We start from the raw sequence: 23,574 nt of genomic DNA, 5'->3' as shown, positions 1-23,574 counted from the left end.
TGAGAAGAAAGGAGTTTTCTTCTAATTCTTTTAAACTGTTTTCTCCATCTCCACCAAAATGGTCAGGAAGATGTTTCTCAGTTCTAGAGTTCTGAAAAGACTTGGTACACAGTAGGCACTTAATAAATACTTACTGAGTGAAAAAAAAATCACGGAATAGATGGACAAATCTGTTGGTCTCCATGTTCACTCTCTGCAATATGCTCCATGGAAGAGAAGACATGATAAGGACAGGGGACGCTCGAAGGCTCAGCTGGGGCTGGTAGTCCCCACTGTGGATACCCAGGCAGAGTCATAATGGGTCACATCACACAGAGGGTGTTTCCTTCAGTCAATGAGCAATTGTTAAAATAACATGACCCTTTGGGCGCAGGCCCACATAGATGCTAGTCCTGGACTTCTAACCAAAGGGACAGCGTTAGCCCGTATAGAACAATGATAAGAACCATATAAATTGAAAAATAGCCTTATGTAGGGAGAACTATAATTGCAATTAAATGTCAAAGAAAAGAGAGACGAGTGGGGGCTGGCACAGCCTAGAAAAGCTCCATTGAGGTGGGATTTGACCTTGATGCAGAGAACAGGTGAATGTCCATTGACTCGGGAGGAACTTGGATTAACATTCTGAACTCTGATCCCATCTGAGTCATCACAGTGTTATTTTCCAGATGCACGGCCAAGGCCCCTTCCAATTTGTCTACCAGTCTGCGTGGCAGGCGAGATTTCCATCACCATTAGAGCAGGGGGGGGGCTCCCAAGGAGCAGTGCAATTTGAGTGCTGATGAGGCCAACAGGTTTGATTCTGAAGGTTATTATTGCTGCCAGCCTCTAACCTAGAGATATAAATTTGCTGCTTCAAATGTTCCATCAGGAGAATCGGCTGGGGAGCACTAATCCTAAGTGAAACCATCTTGATTACAAAGGAAGAAACGACAACACCGTATCATTTAACTGCTGAACTTTACAATGAAACACAAAGCGGCATTAAAGTTCTCTGCCTGTAATGCCACGGTTTAAGCAGTTAATCTTATTTTAGCTGAATGGCATGTTCATTACAGCAAATAAGTAGGTAATATGTGGGATTACTGAAAGGAAAGATAAATTAAGCCAGTTATGGGCTTCATGTTGATTTTTTTTTAACTGTCTGGTTTAACTTGGTATTTTTCAACAGTCAGATCTAATATATACTCATCTAGCAGAGATTAAGTAGATGGGACCCTTGCCCAGAAAAGGTATTATATACAACTTAAGATGCTAGTTTTAAGGGCAGCAATCCATGATACGCAGAACTGCCTCCAGCCTGGAATCTTCAGGGCTTAAACTAGAAGGTTCCTGAATGGTACAATGGCAGTTCTCTCTTCCCATTAAATACATTTTCACCATTTATGCTTCTCCCGGGCAGCTGAAGGACTTTTCTTTAAGGTCTCAAATATCCTTCTGGGATGTCTGCTACGAAGACATCTTCCAACATAACGTATAGTGCAGGAATGCATTTCATCTCATTTACATGTGTTTTCCTCAAGCAAGTATTACTCTTCCTCCAAATGCTGTTCACTGAACTAGGGGGACGAGAGGAAAGGGAGATATATAGTCTCGGAACTGGGGAAGATTACAATTGAGTCAGGAGAGGAGGGATAATAGTCACCAATATAAGGCCCCTAAGAAACCATGGGAGAGGGTGTACAATCGAGTGCCAGTTGCACAGTGCCGTCCATAAGGAGAAAAAACAAGTGCGGACTGAGTGATATGACGTACAGGATATTGGGCATTGGACTGGAGGCTCTTGATATACTTACTTTCGTTTAATTTGCACAATAATCTTGTGAGGGCAGTATCACTACCTCCCATTTTCACAGTCCTCCCAAAGTGAAGGTTCAGAGAAGAAAATTGCTTGCCGAAGTCAGGGGAAAAACGGGAGTTTAAGCCCACGTCTGATTGATCCTAAAGCCCTTGCTTTTTCTTTCATGGCAAGCTGCTTCCTTAAGAAATAGGAAGAGTCAAGAGCAGAAGAAAATCCTAAAAGATGGAATGAAAGGAATGGAATTGGATCCGAGTCAGGATGTGTCTTCAGTCCAACTTAAAAACCACAAAGTTCTTGACCAGTGCCTAGCTGACAATCCATTCTACTTCCAGGAACGGCTTAAAGAAACAAACTTTTCAGATAATGCAAAGACCTTAAAACATTTTGACTCCAAAAATAATCCCCTCTTGACTTTTATGCCATTGTTCTGTTTTTATTCTATTCATTCTCTCATATAGATAAATGAATATGTAGAGTATAGACATCCCAAAGAATATTTTTATTGTATGCAGTCATTATTATTTAAATTTATCCATATATTTTACACTTGACATCAATCTTCTCTTCCAATACCTCTGAGTTTCCATCTAGGTTCACTTTATTTCTGTCTGAAGAACTGTTTTTTGTATTTCCTTGAATATGTAGGCCTGCTTGTGAGAATTTTCTGTCCTTATGTCCAGACGTGCCATTATTTTCCCTTTTAATTTTGAAGAACATTTTTGGGGGGAGCATATGACTCTAAATTGTCACTTTCTTTTAGCACTTTGAAAATACTGTGTCTTTCTGGCTTTCATTATTTCTTCTGAGAAATAAGCAATAAGTTTAATTGTTGCTCTTTTAAGGGTAACTTACCTTTTCTCTAGCTGTTTTATAAGATTTTCTCTTTGATTTTCATCTGCTATGAATGTGGCCAGGTTTTTTGGTTTATTTTAAATTCTGTCCAGGCTTCTTAATTTGTTACGTTTTCACCAGTTTTGAAAATTCTCAGCTATTATCTTTTCAAAAATTGCTTACATCCCATTTTCTTTCTCCTTTGCTTCAGGGACTCTTAACCACATTTTTTAAAAAAGATTTTATTTATTTATTTGACAGACAGAGATCACAAGTAGGCAGAGAGGCAGGCAGAGAGAGAGAGGGAGGAAGCAGTCTCCCTGCTAAGCAGAGAGACTGATCCGGACCTCGATCCTAGGACCCTGGGATCATGACCGGAGCTGAAGGCAGAGGCTTAACCCACTGAGCCACCCAGGAGCCCCTCTTAACCACATTTATATTAAATCTTAATGCATCCCCTATACCTCTTATCCACTCCATACCCAATCTGTATTTCCAAACTTTTCTCTTACTATGTTTCCTTCTGGAGAAACCCTTCTAACTTACTTTGAATTCATTCTTTAACGATATCTCATTTGCCATAAAACCCTTCTACTAAGTTAATTTCAGCTACCATATTTTTTTTATTTGGGATTTGGTTCCTTTTTATGGCTTTCATAATTGTCAATCTTGTTTTTTGTTTTACCTCTTTAACTTTTGCTTTCTTGAAAACAAAACTATTTCATTAAAAAAAAAAAAAAGTAGGCTCTGAGAACAGAAGTTTAGTCTATTCAGGCCCTCAGTGTCCTAATGGTAATTCTGTCCTTCTCAATGATGTGGACAATGAATCTCATGCCTGACAGTGCATCCCGATCCACAGCGTTAGCATGGTTTGTGAGATGGTTTCAAACAGGTGTTCTAGATCCATGTCAGACCCCGAGGGACTCACACATCCCATACATTTATTTGGAGCAGGCGCCACTGACCACAATGTTGTCAGCCACCATGGGGCAGCAGATAAGTTCTGGAGAGCAAATGAGGCACTTCAGGTTCTTCAGGTCCAACCCAGTAATGACTGGCTCTGTGTAGTAGGGGCCGATCCATATCTCATACAAGACGTTGGCCACCATGCTCAGGAAGGTATAAGACTTGATCTGCTGACCTTCCTTCAGTTCATACAGGTTTAGCTAGAACTTGAGGTGCTGGGCAACAGTCTGGACATCGGTGGTGAGCCAAGCCAGGCCTATGTACAGCCAATCACCTGTGGGGAAGATCTTCTGGAAGTCCATGGTCACCACCTGTGATTAGATGCCAAAGCACCTTTCAGCAGCAATGACCACACAGTTCTTCCCATTCATTGTCATGATGTCCACTCCATTATAGGACATAATAGACATGATTGTAGTGTACTTGCACCTCCTATAGCCACAATTCCAGTCAACTGGCTAAGGCCCTCACTGCCTGTTTTACCTCTTTGGACGTATTAAACTACTGAGCAATTTGCTGTCCAGTAAAATCTTAGAGTTGACAACAAAGAAGCAATCAACGAGTTCTAGCCCCAATTATGATACAGAAAGCCTTAAGCACTGCTCCTACAAACTGTTTTGCTTTGTGCAGAGTACAGGAGGAAGGGAAGCGGCCAAAAAAAGTAAGAGGGAGAAAACTGAAATGTTAACAAAAGCTTAAAGCTTAAAGACCAAGTGTGAGCTAGTATGCCAACTTAGACTCTCCAGGGGCCATGGATACAAGGGAGTCTGCCCCAATTGCCAGCACTTTCCATAGTCCTCCCTGGGTGTTTGTAAGAAAGACTGGGGGCAGATCATAAGGACTGAAAGAGCCTCCCTTTGGTGAGATGAGCAGATGACAACCAGATATCCCTAGGAGAGAGGCATACAAAGAAATTCTCCCATACAAAGAAAAAGCCATCTGCCACTAGAGGAGTGTACAAAACCTTCCTGTCCCCTGGTGCCAAGAAAAGTTTGGCTGTGGTGGAGGAAGAGTTAAAGTAAAAGCCATCAGATGCTGAAAGAAGGCAGGAAACCCACCTGTCCCCAGGTCCTTCACTGATACAGAGCAGAGGTCTGGTGCCAGTGAGACAGGGACAGAAAACTCATTCCTATTTAAGACCTCACCCCATTATAATGCAGAGTCTAATTTCCATGAAGAGAGAGAGGCTCAAAAGCCCAGGACCTGCCTGAGACTGTCTGCCCCAACCATAAGCCTTGCACAAAGAAACCAGCAATACAATTCTACAGCTGAGGGAGGGACATGACCATGGAGAGAGATCCCATTTGTTGCACAGGTAAGCAGTCTGCTGAAAGCTGAAGGTGAAGTAGGAACACCAAAAAAAAAAAAAAAACCAAAAAAAAAACAAAGAAAACAAAAAAACAAAACACCTCTGGCATTCCAGGCCACACACCAAACACAAAGTAGCAGCAGTCTTCCACTAGAGGAATTTGAAGCCTATCATATACTGAAGGTAATGATATTAACCAATAAAACCCAAACCCAAATCAACTACTGGTAGGAAACATTCAGTTCACTCCATACTAATAGTCTGATAGAAAGGTTTGCCCATGTGTAGGTATGAACACTTTTTATCTCAGTATCTTTTTTTTTTTTTTAATTTTTAAAGATTTTATTTATTTGTCAAAGATAGAGGACACAAGAAGGGAGAGCTCCAGGCAGAGGGAGAAGCAGGCTCCCTACTGAGCAAGGAACCCAATGTGGGACTCAATCCCAGGACCCTGGGATTATGACCTGAGCCAAAGGCAGACACTTAACTGACTGAACCACATAGGTGTTCCTTTATCTAAATTTTTACTGTTCTTTTCCATGCAATGTCTGGCATTTAACCAAAAACTATAAGACAAATTAAAAATCAAGAAGAAAATGACAATAGTATTGTCAAGAGATAAAGTAGGCAACAGAACTAGATCCAGAGATGGCCCAGATATTGATACTATCCAACAGGAACTTCAAAATAACTGATTAAAATACTAAACAATCCGGGCACCTTGGTGGCTCAGTCGGTTGAGCAGCCAGCTCTTGGTTTCAGCTCAGGTCATGATGTTAGGGTCCTGGGATCAAGCCCTGCATTGGGCTCCATGTTCAGTGGGGAGTCTGCTTGAGGATTCTCTCTCTGCCCCTCCCCCAACTTGTGCTTGTGCTCTTTCTCTCAAATAAATACATCTTTAAAAACAAAATACTGGGGTGCTCGTGTAGCTCAGTCAGTTGAACAACTGCCTCTTGACTTCAGCTCAGGTCGTGATCTCAAAATAATGAAAATGAGCCCCATGTCAGGCTTCATGCTCTGCAGGGAGTCTGCTTGAGATTCTTTCCCTCACCCTCTCCCTCTGCCATTCCCCTGTTCACTCTCTCTCTCTCAAATAAATAAAATCTTTAAAAAAAAAAAAAGAAATGATTTAAACTGAAACGCAAAGCGAATGTCAGAGTAAATATAGCAGAAGAGTGCATCCAATAAAGCTGTGAGAAAATATCACATCACCTACCAATCTAATTGGAATCCCAGAAGGCAATGAGAGATAGAAGAGGTCCGAAGTATATTTGATAGTAGAATGGCTGCGAATTTTCCAAAATTAATGAAAGATAACAAAAAGATCTAAGAGGCTCAGATAATGCCTCTTAGGAGAATACAAAGGAAAATATACCTAGACATATCGTAGTAAAGCTGCTAAAAATCAAAAATTAAGAGGAAATCTTCAAGGTAGCCAGAAAACAATGAAAATATTACACATAGAAGAATAAATGTAAGAATTATAGCAGACCTCTCATTAGAAACTTTGCAGTCCTGAAGGCATAGGACTGATTTCTTTAAAGTACTGGGAAACTTAGACTTCACCACACTCCTATCAGATCACTTGAATTTTTGGTGTTGGTGAAGCTAAGTGGGGCAAATAAAACTGGTGTTACTATGGAAACAAGAGCAGTTGATAGGGCTTCTATCCAAGGAGCTGGGTGGCCTTGAGAGCTAGAAGTGATATAGATATGCCTCATGAAATCAGGCCATCAATAAGCAAGGATCCCACCCCCAAAAAGGGTTTTCCAGAGCCTGGCCAGGTCAGAGATTACATTCTCTAAATCACTTCCAGCATGTTGGGGTTGGTTATAAGAGAAATTTCTGTACCCATCCAAGCACCTATCCCTGGTGTTTCAAAGACACAGAATGAGTGGTGCAGATTTGGTGACAATAGCCAACATACAAAGGATAGTTCCTGTGACTCCATTACTGGGTATTAGGAGACAGGGAAAAAAAGGAACAGAGAATCTCCAGATGAAGAGAACATAAACCTAGGAGGAACAGCCAAAGAAGCTAAACAACCATTTCATGCTGCTCCTGAGATGTGAGTTGATGCAAAAAGTCCTCAGAGGATGGTAAACTAAGTGTGCCAAGCAGTGTAATTTCAAGCAGTTTTAGCCCTTTGTGGATATGAATATCCATCCTTCATGGATATGAATGGGATATCTATTCCCACCTAATACCGCCCACTGAATTTGCCATGCACATACAGTTCCAAGACAAAGGACTCCCAGGGCTCCTTTTCCATATAGCTTTCCATCCCTAGGTCCCTCCTGTATAAACATTTGAGAAACACAGGGTGAAGGTGCAAGGGGAGAGATTAAATCTGGAGATTCAATTTGCTCACTCACACTCTTTACATTCTGTGCTAGCTGTTTGCCCACACCACAGTTATCAATTCTCCAAACCCATAGGAGAAAAGCAATGAGAGAGAGCATGTGTATGTGTCAGGGGGGCAGGGAGGGTAAGGTGGGAAATGCTGGGTTTGGGCTGGTAAGAGTTCCTGAGTTGTACAAAAAACACTGCTTTATTTAGTGAAGAACAGTCAAGATACGAAGAGGATTTGGATTTTAAAAGGTCAAGGTCAAGCCCTTTATATGTCAGCTCCTATTACATTATGGGCAACAGCACTTCAAATGAATGTAGAAAATGAGGTACGAATAGGAGAGAGAAAAGGGAAGCTGTAACTTCCCCTCTGGAAACAGGGATCACTGTTGTGAGTGCCTGCCTCTGAAAATAACACATTCCGGCGACCAGAAAACCTCCAAACTTCTTCTGATTACTCTTCTGCTTCAGAAGTCAAAACAGGATAAGCTAATAATTTTCAATCCTATCTACATTCTAGTTGTCTACAATTATTCCAGATAATTGCTGAATTGTTTTTCACTTCCAACGCATTGGGTACATCTTTTGGATACCAATTCTGGCACTTAGGTAAGAAACTTTTGTTTCTTAGGTATTTGTTAAAATACCTAGCTAAAATGGGCTGATCATTCCTTTTAAAGGTTTGAAATATTTTTATTGCATTTGGGTACTGGGATTGATTTTTTTTTTTTTAGATGCACTTGTTTATCACAGGAAAAGAAGATTTTAAAAATTATTATTGAAAACCTCCCTACTTTAAGCACGAGTCAGGTCATATTATCTTTTAAAAGCTCTCTTTAGTTTCAAGGAGACAAAGAAAATTTCTGGTTATTAAGTTTGTTACATGTATGACTAATATTTATTACACCCAATGTAATAGTTTAAAACAAGCAAATTTTAGTGGAGTTGTAACTTTTATGTGCTAGATGTATAATTCAGTATAGGCCAAAGTCCTTTTTATAATCAATACAATCATTTTGGGGAATTTTTACAAGATAAGCCGAGTAGAAAAACATTTGATTAGGTATTTCAAGTCTCAATTTTAGAACTATCAAACAATGGCTCAGTCATAAATAAGAAGCTCTATGATGTTCTGCTTCCTTAGTTAAGAGAGAGGAAGTAAATGATACACTTTTTAGAGGGAATCCATGCAGTGGACAGATTAGATCAAGTGATCTTTAGGGATCCATTTGGCTCTAGGAGTCTTATGACCAGATGACCTCTAAGGTTTCTTCTAGCTCAGAAAACAATGTACTTGGAACATAATTTTTTTCTATCTGCAACTGTTACAAAGGTTACTAGTGTAATTTTGCTTTCTTAATTCATTGCTGCTGATGTCTATTATTTATACGATGTCAAGTTCTTGGTCAGGAAAGCAACCCCAACTGTATATAATGTTCTGGGAAAACATTTCACTTTATAAGGAGTACGCTACAGTAGAATTAGAGCCCATCCATGAATCATTAGAAAATGCCGTCCCATTAGAAATAACATTTACCAACTAAACTCTGGTGTTACTGATTTAGAGTTACTTTAGGATAGCTGATGCTAGTTCTACCTCTCAAATCCAACAAAAAAATAAATAATCCACAAGCACATTTTTATTTACAACAAAATTATTATATGGTACTTTTAAGATTTTATTTATTTATTTGACAGACAGAGATCCCAAGTAGGCAGAGAAGCAGGCAGAGAGGGGGAAGCAGGCTCCCTGCTGAGCAGAGAGCCCAACGCAGGGCTCGATCCTCTGAGCCTGGGATCATGACCTGAGTTGAAGGCAGAGGCTTTAACCCACTGAGCCACCCAGGTGCCCCTAGATGGTACTTTTAAAGTAGGCACTTAAACTCAATGCCTGAAAAACTAAAATGTGATGTTCAATTACATATGAAGTTTTAAAAATGAATTTAAAAATCAAATATGGCTTGGGACGCCTGGATGGGTCAGTCAGTTAAGCATCTGAATCTTGATTTTTTGGCTCAGATCACGATCACAGGGTTGTGAGATCATGCCTTGCATTGGGCTCCATGCTGAGTGTGGAGCCTGCTTAGGATTCTCTCCCTCCTCCCTTCTCTTCCACTCCCACCCCGCTTGCTCTCTTTCTCTCTCAAAACAAAACAAAACAAAACAAACAAACAAACCCACAAAAAACAAATATGGCACTGCAATTTCCTTAAATTACTTCCTTTATTTCAAAGTGTCAAAAAGCTAAAGATGATCTTAACGCACACACAAAAGCTATGTGTCTCAGAGTTTGAAACTATGCAAAGAATTTCTCAGTATCACCTAAAAATGAAGTATCTACACACTTTAGTGTAATGCTTAATACTTACGTTTGAAATCTATTGCTGATGCTACTTCTAAAGACCAACAACTCAACCAGAAAAATAGTAAAGGTTGTTTTTTCTTTTCTAAAGTGCTTATTAGCAACCATATCCAAAAGCAATGGTTTTTAGAAACACATAACATTGAAAGGTGATCAGAGTCGCTACTTACAGACTCAAATATGCCAGTTTGTAACTCTGCATATGTAAACTGGTTTTATCTGCATTAATGAAAGATTGCTTTCAATGGCCCTCAACTCTATGCTTCAAATCAAGACAGTGCTCTTAGTATCAGCAGCGTGAACAGTGCCAGTGGAATAAACCCCAGCACATTTTAAGTGGATCACAGCAGACTAGACAATCTGTAACAGCTTCTGGATATGTTATGTATCCAAAGATGAGCCTTCTTGTTCACTCTGCATATACAGTAAACATGAAAAAAAATTCAAACACTTTCTTACCTCATTATAGAGCAGTTATAGTATACAAAAGGATTAAAATTCTTCTACTATTTAACCTAACTCTTACTTCTATATAGAGCAGACTTCATTCTCTCAGCATTTAAAACAAAGCCTATTTTCACCAAGAAAGCAAGAAGGAATTAACAAATGAAATACCTAGCACTAAAAACCTGAGGGAAAAAGTTATGCCCAATTCTGAAATGAAGCTTTTTTTAAAGAAAGTTTGATTTAAACATTCCAAAATAGAATTTGCTTTCCAACAGGGAAACATCTGACTTCATTTCCATCATGTCACGTTTGTCTGTTTAAATAACTTAGAAAAAAAAAAAATCTTATCCTAACTGCTTTCTGTATCAGACTCTCATCTTAACTTATGCCCTCAACATGAACCATTCAACAGTCTTATGGTGAGCGTCCCCTCAGTTCCTTCCCGATCTATTTTCTGAGCCTTAAGTTTTTTTTAACCCCTCCTTTCTTTCCCCTCCAAAAATCTTCATATAGCCCAAGAGAAACTTGATTTAAAAACAAAAACAAAAACACAACTTAAATATATTGTGATAATGCTACGTTTGATTTAAAGTAGTAATAAATTATAAATTGCCAAATAGCTTAATGTAATTCACAATGCAAATCCCTGGTAGAAAAAGAATCCATCTTGCCCTGAATATAATACAGCAGTCCAGTGATTTCAAATTACTTATAAAATAAAGACAAAAATAAGATGCAAAATACTATTTATAAAAGTTAAGTAAGAAACCAGTTACCATAAATCTTTTTACAAAGATAAATGTAATGTGCCTTCCTGCTTCTAAAAATTGCTAGGGAGGTTTATAATTAGTGGTTTCAAAAGTGACTTTAAGGAAACTAGAGACTGAGTTATGCATTATTTATAATACATATGATATTAAATATATATGTAACAATAATACTGCAATGGTGAGTTTAATCTTTGGACTGGCTACTTTTGGCAAGTATATTTCTTTTTCCAAAGTCTTTGCTATAACTGATTAATTTTTAAATGTTAGTTTTCAAAAACTCTGCTACTTGAGTACTACATTAATAAGGAGATACCAGAAGTCTCAATGCCTACAAAATAAAATGAAGATTGTTCTTGCACCTTATGTTATAACAAATACACTTTAAAATAGATGACATTGCTAGGCCTGGATATTAAAAATACCCAAACCCTTAAAAAGGGGATGGAAAAGGAAAGAAAAATGGAAAATTCTTATTTAAAAATAAATCTGAAGTTCTTGCATTTCTTAGGAACTTGATTTGTCAAAATCAGTTTATCTTCTTTTGGACCAAGCTGTATCATCCACTATTCATCCATGGAACGTCATGTTAATTCTCCATTTTGTAGATTTCAGTTTGAATTTTCTTGAATGTTTGCAAAGCTGGTACTGGACTTGAGACGTTTGGCTAGATAAATCAGAAGTATTATTAAACATAAATTATCCAAACATAATTATTATTTTTTTGTAAACGATAGTATTCATTTATTAACTCTATGTTTGAATCAGAACAGATGATTTTCAATAGAAATTTTCAATAGAAAATGGAATCAATTTTCTAAGAATTAAAGCCTAAGCCTATTTTCTTCTACCAACCTCAAAAAACATAACTTTGCTTGAAGCCATATATGCCTTTGTTAGAAGCAGTACCAAATAAAACAGACATAATTTATGTCATCCTGAACATTATAATCTCAAATATGTAATGCAGCTAAGAGTACTCTACTTAAAAAAATGGAGGTGCTATAAGGTACAATAATATAATGATATATTTAAAAGTCTAAGTTAGAAACTCAAATCTAGATTTCTCTTAAAATAATTCAGTAATGTCAAAAAAAAAACCTGTCAAAGTAGAGAAAAATTTAGGGGCGCCTGGGTGGCTCAGTGGGTTAAAGCCTCTGCCTTTGGCTCAGGTCATGATCTCAGGATCCTGGGATCGAGCCCCACATCGGGCTCTCTGCTTAGTGGGGAGCCTGCTTCTCCCTTTCTCTCTGCCTGCCTCTCTGCCTACTTGTGATCTCTTGTCTGTCAAATAAATAAAATTAAAAAAAAAAAAAGTAGAGAAAAATTTAAATGGCTTACAAAGAAAAGTAGTTGTATTACACACACACACAGACACAAATATATATGGCTGTTAATAAAATATATGCAATAAATTTTGATTACGATGCCAATGGGACTGAGTCATTAGGGCTAGTAAAGAAAATGCTATTCACTCATGCTATTTCACTTGGTAATACTCCTGCTGATAGTTAAACATGGATGTTTCTCATGTTCCAGAAATGAAAAACAACTGTGCTGGAGTAAAAGTATCTTACATTGCATAAAAAGGAATCTCTCCACTTTAGGGGTTTTTCAACATGAGAGTAGAGGTTGTGAGTTAGAAGGTCTGCAATGGGACCCAGGCACCTACATTTTTGTTCTGCTTTAAAGCTCTGCAGACAATTCTGATAGGAACTCAAGGATGAAAACCAGCATTTTAGTTTCTATCACAACCTCTGCTGGTTTTCATTCTGAGCGCAAAATGACAACATAACGTTCCGGACCAGCGTGTTGCTCCAGGCTAAACTAAAGGGCAACTGCACCTTAAAAACAGCCCGAGCTAGGAGTCTACTCTTAAGCCTTCTGTGGATTTGGAAGGCAAACTAAATTAAGAGGGCTTTATTTTTATTATTATTATGCTGTTTAAAACCACTAGAAGTAATCTAGCTTCCTACTAAGTACCAAATTTATTAAATGAAGCAGGTGGCAATATCAATGAGTGCATAGATCTCCAACTTCCTTGTTTCCTTATTCTCTGATAAATCCCTACATACTTCAAAATTCTACCCCAGGGGATACTAAAAACAAAACAAAACAAAGAAAACCAGTTCTACCCAAGAGATCGTCATCTAATGATGAGTTCCAACATCCCAAATGCAGAGTTAGTCTTACTCTCCTAGTCTTATTCCAACCACACTGTATGCTTCCACTACATCTGTTGTAGTAACTGGATTACAGCAGTGTGTTCTTTGAGGGTATATATTGCGCCTTTTTCCTTTTTTTAATCCCTAATTCCTACCACAGGACTTAACAAATGGGGGCATAAAAAGTTGTGGCATAAAGAAAAGTAAGTAACAAAGTCCATCAGGTAACAGCGTAAGAACTGTTCGCTTACACTAGCATTTTCTTAAATTCATAAATCAATTCATAAACAATGCTTCCAGGAAACATTAACAGGTGTTATGCAAAAGTTCTATTGTCATGTTTTGGGAATGTAATCTTAGGGCCTTTAATTTATATTCAGGTACATTATAAAGATCATAAAAAGGAATTTCACAGGATTAGTATTTTAAGGAACACACTCTAGGAAATGCTGCATTAAATACAATGTTCTTTTATTCGATGAATTTTTTAGATTTTTTTTTAAAGATTTTATTTATTTATTTGACAGAGATCACAAGTAGGCAGAGAGGCAGGCAGAGAGAGAGAGAGAGAGAAGCAGGCTCCCTGCTGAGCAGAGAGCCCGATGCAGGGCTCAGTCCCAGAACCAATCCCAGGACCCTGGGATCATGACCTGAGCCGAAGGCAGAGGCTTTAACCCAAAGAGCCACCCAGGCGGCCCTTGATGAATATTTTTGGGCACCTACTATAGGCCTGGTATTTTCTAGATGGTGGTGATATAGTGATGAACAAGATAAACAAAATCCTTATTCTGATGGAGCTTACAGTTGAGTCAACTGTAAGAGATAAACTAAGTAGAAAATAAATGAACAAAGAAGCAAGGAGAGACAAACAAATAAGGTAGAAAATAAATGAAAAAGTTCATTTAAAAAGTGATTAAGTATCATTTAAAAAAGATTATAGATATAGGAGAATTAAAAGAAGGATGTATTCTTATGCGGGTCATAAAAGGTAACTTTAAGTAAGTAATCCCTGACCTAAGACCTGAATGTCAAGGAGTCAGTCAAGGGGAAGTAGGGAGGGCCAGTATAAAAGCTTTGGGAAGGGGGCAGTGTGAATGAGTCCGGTGTTTGAGAGGAGCAGAAAGAAGGCCAGGCTACCTACATAGAGCGTCATGAGCAAAGAGAAGAGTGGATACAGTGAGTTTAGAAAGGTAGATGGGAGACCAGGTCACACATAGCTTAGAAGTTAAGTTTCAATTTTATTCTAGATGCAACAGAAACACATGAAGGGTTTTAAGTGGGAAAAAAGCATAGTACGATTTGTGTTTAAAAAATTACTCTAGCCACTATACGAAGAATGGATTGTAGTGGGTCAAAAAAATGGAAGCAGGGATACCAGTTAGGGCACTCCTGCATGGGTGGTTAAGAGATGGGATGACTTAGGGTAGGGTATTATCATGGAAGTACAGAAAAGATCATTTAAAATACATTTTTGGAAGTAGGGCTATTGGTACTTGTTGATGGTAGTGAAAAGGTGTGGGAAAGAGAATACGGGAATAGGGAAATAAAAAAAGAAAAGAATTAAGAAATTAAAGATAACAAGGTTTGTGGCTTGTACAAACAGATGGATGGTAGTGCTTTAGAAAACAAACATACAAAAAACCTGATCAGAAGCAGTAAATATCTTCCACAGAGTTAAATTATTTGCAAAATAGATAAGATGCTAAACTTTAAAAGTACACCAAGTCCCGAAAAAATAAAGTTTTTCAATAGTGAGTTCCCTGCAACACTTTGTTATTATTCTAAATAAGTGCTTTTAGGACTGAGTTATTACCTATTTTACAGACTGCTAGCAATCATTGAAAAGCTTTACTAAATACTCTCATATTAAAGACTCTTCCCTCTATTAGCTAGCTTCTCAAGGAGACAAAACACTACAAATTCAGTTAAAACTGATCTGTAAGTAACCTTTTTTTAGTTAGATATATTAAAAGTGAGGTTAAATAAACTATGAAGAACTAAGAAAGGGGGTGCCTGGGTGGCTCAGTCAGTTAGGGATCCCAATTCTTGATTCCAGCTAAGGCCATGATCTCATGATCTCCATGCTCAGTGCAGTCTGCTTGACTTTCTCTCTCCCTCTACCCTTCCCTCCTGCTCATGCCCTCTCTCTAAAACAGGTAAAGCTGGAAGAAAGGGAGGAAGAAAGGAAGGAAAGAAAGAGTAAAAGACAAAGAGAAAGAAAGAAAGAAAAAAAAGAAAAATTTATAAGGGAAAGAATTTTTATTTCATAGGTTCCTAGACTAGAATAATTTTTAAGAGAAAAGAAGCCCAACTTTTTTCTACAAAAGGCATTCTCTACTTAAAAAATTAAAATTACTGGGCGCCTGGGTGGCTCAGTGGGTTAAAGCCTCTGCCTTTGGCCCAGGTCATAATCCCAGGATCGAGCCCCGCGTCGGGCTCTCTGCTCAGCGGGGAGCCTGCTTCCCTTCCTCTCTCTCTGCCTGCCTCTCTGCCTGCTTGTGATCTCTGTCAAATAAATAAATAATCTTTAAAAAATAAATTAATTAAAATTAAAATTACTAAGGGATAAGCCCATATCTTCATCCTGATAATAAATAAGAAACCATGACACTTAGAAGCCACTCTTCTTCAGCTAGATGGGATTTTCTAGTTAGTGCTTTTTCTGCTCTGCCCTATTTGATGGGGAGTATGTGTTGAGCACATGCTATATGTCAAGTAATGATCTTGCAACTAGGATTCTAATTTGTTCATAAATCATCTGTGTTTTCACCATAGTTTCTACGTGCCTTTTAGATGGCTTTCTGGGTGGCTCTGCCATGGCTTCAATGGGCCTAAGAGCTGTCTATCTCCCTAGTATGGTCATTTCAAGTCTGTAAAACCTTTGTTGCTATTCTTCTGTTGCTGCCAACTTTATTCCACGCTTTCTCAATTAAAACATCCAAAAGATCCTATACTGTTGACTTTGATTATCTGTAATTATAAACTTCTTACATATCTCTTCTATTAGTAAGTGTAACTAAAATTTGAAGCAAAGAGCTTTTTTAGCTTAATACAGTTTGAGTTTGCAGAGTATATACATCATTTCTAAAACAGGCCTAGGTGTTTAAAATACAGGTGTTAGCTAAATAAATAAACAGTTGTCAAAAGGAACTTACGTAGAATGAGTTTGCGTTTCTTTTGCTCCGAATGAAGAAAGCTACTGAGGTAAAAGACAACAGGTAGAAAGAGAATAAACACAGAAACAGCGATGACAGGCACTGTGTCACTGCAAGGGACTGAACAATTGAAAGTTCGACTCCAAAGTTTCCGGGTAATATTCATCTAGAACAGTAACAAATAAAATTATTTTATTTTACATTTAATTTGTCTTCAATTCATATAATTGTTTTATTAATAACATAACAGGCATCCAGAATTTAAATATATATCCCTAAAAAATCTATTGGTAGTTGAAAACAATGTCTTCTGCCAGGGAAGTTCACAGTCATTATGTAAGTTCACAGTCATTCTGTAAGTTTATATCCATATAGAAATTTCATATTCTAAATTCACAGCACCATCCAAAGAATGCCAACCTCACAGATCGTAAACAGAGAATCTGTAACAATACGAATATGGTTAGACAATGCTTCATTCATTAAAAAAGATTGAAAAGGGTAATTATGTGAGGTGATGGGTGTGTTAATTAACTCGACTGTGCAAACCCTTTCACAATGTGTGTATATCAAATTATCACACTGCACACTTTAAATATATTACAATTTTATTTGTCAATTATACCTCAATAAAACTAGGGGGGAAGGCTTACAAAAAACAAAAAACTTTTTTCTTATGTTACATATATAATCTCACTGAGCCTGCCGCATTATTTTTAGACTGGAAATAAAAATATCAACTAAATATAGCTGCTCTTCAAGAGATGATTATCTCTGAAATGTTTAGCATATTACCCAAGATATTATGAAAGATTCGTATGGCAAGCAATTTAAGTATATAATATCTAATGAATCATGGAAACTGTATTAGATAATATCTTATTTAGCCGCATATAGTAAAAACCAACATTTAGGGGCAGCAATACCTCATTTTCATTGAGCCCATGGCTTCTGTCAAACATGCTAAGTGATATATGGAAACTCTCAAAGTTAATGTTGAAAATAAATTTAATAATGTTCTTGCCTGAATTTTGTCTGAGATTCGATTTGCAATTGGTGCTTTGTATGTTTACTGCTAAGTTTTGCTTATTATAAGAAGGATGTTCTAAAACAGGGGATCGATCATGTTGATGTCCTGTGTAAACCAACTTATGTCAGAGAATCAATATTCATTTTTCTTTATTTAAAAATTATGAAATAGACTATTATTCTTAAAACATACATTTAGTATTTATAGAGAGCCTATTGGAACCAGGTACTAACCCAGACATTACAGCAGTAAAAAAACCAAAAATCCCCATGGTGCACCCATTTTGTTTGATATTAAGTGCTTTTTACCATCTCGAATATTATTGATGGACTATAGTTCACTCTGAGCTGTTATTCACATTCATGATTCTCAACCATTAAGTTTCTCAATTTGGACCTTAAGCTCTCTTTGAGCCAGTAATTTCTCTTTCCTTGGATGCCTCAAAACTCAGGCACTATAGTCCCATAAAAAGGCAGGAACGCCATCTAGTGGTGCCCCATGTGAAGGCAGCCTATACCATGGAGGAAAAGGCTCTTGACCAATCAATACACATTACTAATAGGCCCACTACATGCTAGGCTACATACTGAACAGCAAACAAAAAAGGACATGAGGTCCTTGTCCTCATGTGGCTAATATTTTAGTGAGGGGTGACAGGCTATAAATAAGAAAACAAATTAAAATTTTCAGATGATAATGAAAAATAAAAGCAGTGGGATATAAATGGTTGCAGAAACACAATGATAGCAAACCAAAGACTTCTTTAATTAGCAACAAGCACAGAAGAAACTGAAATGTAAACATATAACACCAATGCCTCTCCAAATGAAACATATCATCAAACTTGAAAGACCAAATATACCAAATTCTCAACTCATTTATGAAGTACTTGATTAGTGTCCATTTCAGTTTGACAGATCAGGATATTCTAAAACTTGACTACTTATAACCAGTTATTCCTAGTTGAAGACAGCATATGCAGATTCCAGTATACCTGTAAAGGGGAAAATGATACTAAAGGCACAATCAACAACACCGCAAAATACACATCATATCAGAAGTGAATTACTTACTGCATCTTCCACATCAATGCATAAATGTGTTCCAGATTCAGCCTTATTCTCAAGTTCATTCATTTTCTGCATTTCATTGTACAAACTACTCAGAGTTTTGTATGCTTCACGACAGTTTTTGCAAACTTCTGAATAATTCCTTAACTGCTGAAGACTGTGAATGCTCCCCTAAAACATCAAAGGCACATATAATATACTTTACATCTCTTTAACATAAGCTATTTGGCCTCCTAGAGTACAAGTACAGGAAAAATATAGCACATTGAAGTGTGGAGCTGTGATGCTAGACAGGTTAGTAAATCACTGTTGAGCCTCAGTTTTATCATCTATAATATATTGCTACCACTACCTGTATTATAGATCTCAAGGACTAGAGACCTGGTATGAAAGGCAAGCATATAGCAAAAACCAGGGGTGCCTGGGTGGCACAGTCAGTTAAGCATATGACTCTTGGCTTTGAATCAGGTCATGATCACAGGGTCCTGGGATCAAGCCCTGCAGTGGGCTCCATGCTTAGTGTGGGGTCTGCTTGAGATTTTCTCTCTCCCTCTTGCCCTCCCATTCATGTTGTCTTTCTTTCTTTCTTTCTAAAATAAATAAAATCTAAAAGAAGGAAAGAAGGAAGGAAGGAAGGGAGAAAGAAAACCACTGTACTAGCCACTGGTAACAGAGAACAGCAGCTCAGATGCCAAATTACTAATGCCTAAATACCAAAAATTTCCTAAATCATCTGGTCATTATCTAGCCTACTCTCACAGAATAAATAAAATATGTCCTTGCCTGAGCTGACTTAACACTGAAGTTTGCCTTACTGAAACAGAGGGGACTTTATCAATGGGGAAGGAAAAGGCACCAAAACTACATCCCCACTCCGCTCTCTTATCCCAAGGCTTGTAATCCAGGCCTCTCTAGTCAACAAAAGGGACTATTGCCAAAGAATTATATAACCTAATGTGAAGGTAGTGGATATAACATATAAGATATTATATTACTGAATCTCAACCGTTTCTACTTCCCGAACCGACATTTGTCTTTTCAAGAACAAGTTTGCTAACCAGTCAGTTCACATTCCTGCTTTATTTCCCCTTATTCTTTACCTTAGAGTCTAAAGGAAAACTCTGGAATGAAAAAGAAGAAAAATTAAAGGAATTAAACTGATGTAGCCCCCCAATGTTACCCTCACCATCTATCTGACAGAGAAACAGTCTCCTTAGTTTTGCCACAAGAAAAAGCACATGACCTGTTTTTCACAGAACCATGGTGCATTTAGCTAAATGTGTTAGGTCAAATATAGAGCACAGAACCTTGAAAGGGGAATGTAATTTAGCCACTGATATGAAAATGTAAAACGCACATACCTTTTGACAGAATAATTTCACTTCTAGGAATCTACCAGACACATAAAGTCAGAGAAATACTCCAAGTTATATGGAAAAAAAAAGTCATGTTTGTAATAGTAAAATACTGAACCAGACAAAAATCTCCATCAACACAGGGACTGACTGAATAAACCATGGCAGAGCCGAAGGATAAAAAGTTTTGCAGTGTTTGAAAGGAATGAGGAAGTAGCGTTCTGGGAAGAGGATGACAGATCCCACCCAGTGCCTTGTGTCCTGATTTCCTTACTGAAGAGATTTAAGAAAAGAAAGGTAAATCCAGGCACTTGAGTAACACCTAAAATAGGAAGAGGTGACCTGCAAGTCTCCTCACAGGAAGGTTGTATTATAAGACAAGCTACAATACCTGCCCCAGAGGGACTCACCAGAACCAGTCCCTTGTGAACCTTGATCCTCTGTGCCCACCCACTGTCCTCTAGAGATCCAACAGGTGAGCACAGTAGCCCTAACTTGCCAACAAATCCATCCACAAAAAACAGTCTTTCCACAGCCACCAAGATAGTACAGGTTTCCAGAGAAGCCATCTATAAACACTTAACTACGGCAGCCCACCTCACCAGTTTCATTGCTACCCTTGAAAGAGGACTTCGTTACTTCCCTTTTAACTCAGATTTTTTTAGTAGGGTTCTCTTTCCCATTGGTCTCTCAGCTCAAGTGGAAGACCCTGAGGGCAGAGCATCCCCTAAGGGGAGCCAACACGACCCCCCTGAAGCCAGCCTAAGAACAGCCTGTAAGACCCCACCCGGAATGATTCCATGACAATGATCCGTTTGACCTTCAAAGACTACCTGCAGGTATCCACCCACCTTTGTCCCACATTTTCCTTATATAAACCTGGAAGGAGTTTGGCAGGCACTTTGGTGACAGTCTTTTAGAGGCTAGCCCACCCCCCATCCCCCACCCCCACCCCACTTCCCAGTGTAGGCCTCACAGACATTCCTTTCTGGTTTCAACACCATCACCATTCATTTCTCTGCCTTTGGATTTAGTCCAATGCGCGGCCAAATCGGGTGTACTTGGAACCCCCCAGAGCCAGGTGCTCTCCCACCCCTGCGTCCCAGTGCACCACTGTCTCTGTAGCTGGTTCCCTTACACACACACACACACACACACACACTACCTTTAATATCCCCAGGACTCAGTCTTTGGGGCTTCTTTATATCATCATAGCTTCACTCACTCACATCCAGTCTCATGGCTTTAAATGTCATCTGTACCTGATCTGACGATTCTCAAATCTCTATCTCTAGCTCACACGTCTCCCCTGTGCTCCCATTTCATTTATAACACTATTCGATACTTCAACTTAGATACTTCATAGCTATTTCATATTAACTTGTTCAAGACAGAATCCTTAATCCCCAATCCCTTACAACCAGGCTTTCCTGAGGCTCCATCATCCTCCCAACTACTGAGAGCCAAAAGCCTAGGAGAACCCTGGTTCTTCTTCCTTTTCCATCAGCCTCCACCGTTCTCAGGAATGACCCAATCTACCAGCAAGTCTTCTTAGATACACTTCCAAAATAAATCCTGAACTGATCTACATTTCTCCAACACTGCAGCCAGTACCCCAGTCCATACCATCTCTCTCCTGTGACAGGCTCTTAATTAGGTTCCTTCTTTCCATTCTTGCCTAGGTTCAACTGAGTTTCTCCACAGGGCAGCCAGAATGTGGTATTAACATGCAATTCATATCATGTCACATTCCTGATTTAAATGGCTTCCCATTGTGCTTAAAATTCAATCCATATTTCTTCCTTTGTTCTGCACAGCCCTACATGATTTGGCCTCTGCCTATCTCCCCATATCACATTCACATATGCCCACTGTGCGCCAGCCAAATGGGCCTTCTTCCTATTCCTGCCACATACCAAGCTTATTCTCTTCCCCAAGGCCTTTATCCTTGCTCCTAAGGAAAACACTGTTCCCGTGGCTGACTCTATCTTAAACTTTAGATCATCTCAAAATTCACCTGCTCGGAGAGGTACTCCTGCCCACCTAATGTAGTACACTACATACACTCCTTTTCCAGGACTCATTACTCTTAATTACCTCATTTCTTTGTTATTAATCTTACCCCTACTAGGACACAGTTCATAAAAACAGAAATCTTACCTGTCTTGGTTACTGCTCTATCCTCAGTGCCCAAAACACTGCCTCCTGGCACATAATCAGTGCCCAACAAATATTTGTTGAAACGAGTGCATAGAGCCTGCTTGAGGGAACTTTTGAAAGCCAAGCTACAGAAACCAAATTCTACATGGAGAGAGAGAGAGAGATTTCTTCCAGCCCTCCCAACACTGTACAATCATCCTACTACATTACCACATAAACACATGAGAAATTAAGATGAGCCTAACAATGGATAGAAAAAGAAAACAAAACAAATTTTAAAAAAACAAGCAAATAAAATTATTCAAAGGGAAAATAGATTAATAGGCAGCAGAGCCAATGCCTCAATGAAAAAGAATTCACTCAACAAATAGGAGGGAACTTTTATTTTTTTAAAGATTTTATTTATTTATTTGACACAGAGAAAAAGAGAGAGAGCACAAGCAAGGGGAACAGCAGGCAGAGGGAGAAGGAGAGGCAGGTTCCCTGCTGAGCAGGGAGTCCCACGTGGGACTTGATCCAGGACCCTGGGATCATGACCTGAGACGAAGGCAGCCAGGCACCTCAGGAGAAAAACTTTTAAAAATTAATTACAACCCAAGGTATGAAATAAATGTCCCTGAGCCTATATTGATATAAATAAATAACTGTGGAAGAAGCGGCGAATCCTCCTTACAGAAAGATTGCTAAATCATTTAAGTAAATGCTCACCCCTCCAGGACTTAAAGCTTAACTTCCCCACCCCCATTCCTGTTACTTCATAACTTGGTTCCAAAGAATAGAATATGGAAAGAGGAAGAAAAAGGTAACTTTCCATTGAAGAGACCTGCAAGCACTACTCTGCCCAGGTGATGAGGATAACACCGTCAGGGATAAACCAGGTCATTAGTGTGTATCTCTGACAGGATGTGGCAAGAAGGACACTTCACTTCTGCAGTGCTCTTCCCCAAAACCCACAGTCCCGTTAGACAAACTCAAATTGAGGGACATTCTATAAAATATTTGACCAGTATTCCTGAAAATTATCAGTCACGAGAAAGAGGAAAGACTGAAAAATTGTCACAGACCCCAGGAGGCTAAGTGTGGTAATAATGGGAAATAGATATTTGGTCTTTGTCCTGGCTCCTGGCACATAGCTCCTAAAAACCTTTGGAGTATGCAGATAAAAAGAGTGTCTCTGTATGCTAATCAGATGGCTGGTGGCTGGGGGTCCCCTTCAGCTTCGGGATGCAGGCTGTTCACCAGAAAGCATGATTGGGGGTTGGAACTTTCAGCCCTACCTCTGACCTCTAAGGAGGGAAGAGGAGCTGGAGACAGAGTTAATCACCAGTTAACCAATCATGCTTACGTAATGAAACCTTCAGGGGTGCCTGGGCAGCTTAGTTGGTTAAGCATCCAGCTCCTGGTCTTGGCTCAGGTCTTGATCTCAGGGCACTGGGATCAAGCCCCACATCAGGCTCTGCCCTCAGTGTGGAGTCCGCTTGAGATTCTTTCTCCCTCTCCCTCTGCCCCTCCTGCTTGTGCTCTCTAAAATAAATAAATCTTTTAAAAACATTTTTAATAATTATTAAATCACAAAGATATCTCAATAAATTCCAAAATATAGATAGGCTACATTTACTGGTCACAATTTCAATAAAACTTGAGATGTACTAATGCAAATAAAAGAAATCATGTCACTCCTATTAAAAAACAATCTTCCAAAGAATTCTTAAGTCAACGAACAAATCAAAATTAAAATTAGAAATTTAGAAATAAATGCAATGTAATCCCTTTATATCAGAATCTATTTTCAGAAAGGCCAAAGTTA

At 38.6% G+C, this 23,574-nt stretch overlaps 1 protein-coding gene and 1 pseudogene across 1 annotated transcript in view; both read right to left on the bottom strand.

The window, feature by feature from the left end:
* Positions 1-3,393: 3,393 nt before the first annotated feature.
* Positions 3,394-4,025, bottom strand: LOC123942656 (annotated as a pseudogene).
* Positions 4,026-11,361: 7,336 nt separating this feature from the next.
* OSTM1 (osteoclastogenesis associated transmembrane protein 1) overlaps positions 11,362-23,574 on the bottom strand; it is a 32,726-nt gene continuing 20,513 nt past the window's right edge. Inside the window, exons 4-6 of the mRNA XM_046006143.1 lie at positions 18,256-18,423; positions 16,153-16,318; positions 11,362-11,499 (exon numbers count right to left, since the gene is read on the bottom strand). Coding sequence (XP_045862099.1) covers positions 11,444-11,499; positions 16,153-16,318; positions 18,256-18,423 — 390 coding nt within the window. The 3' untranslated portion in view covers positions 11,362-11,443. The remainder of the gene's footprint in view (positions 11,500-16,152; positions 16,319-18,255; positions 18,424-23,574) is intronic.

Source organism: Meles meles, chromosome 5 (assembly GCF_922984935.1).
Source record: "Meles meles chromosome 5, mMelMel3.1 paternal haplotype, whole genome shotgun sequence".
Classification (NCBI taxonomy): domain Eukaryota; kingdom Metazoa; phylum Chordata; class Mammalia; order Carnivora; family Mustelidae; genus Meles; species Meles meles.
The sequence above is the reverse complement of the archived record's forward strand: the minus strand, read 5'-3'. Positions and strand labels throughout refer to the sequence as shown.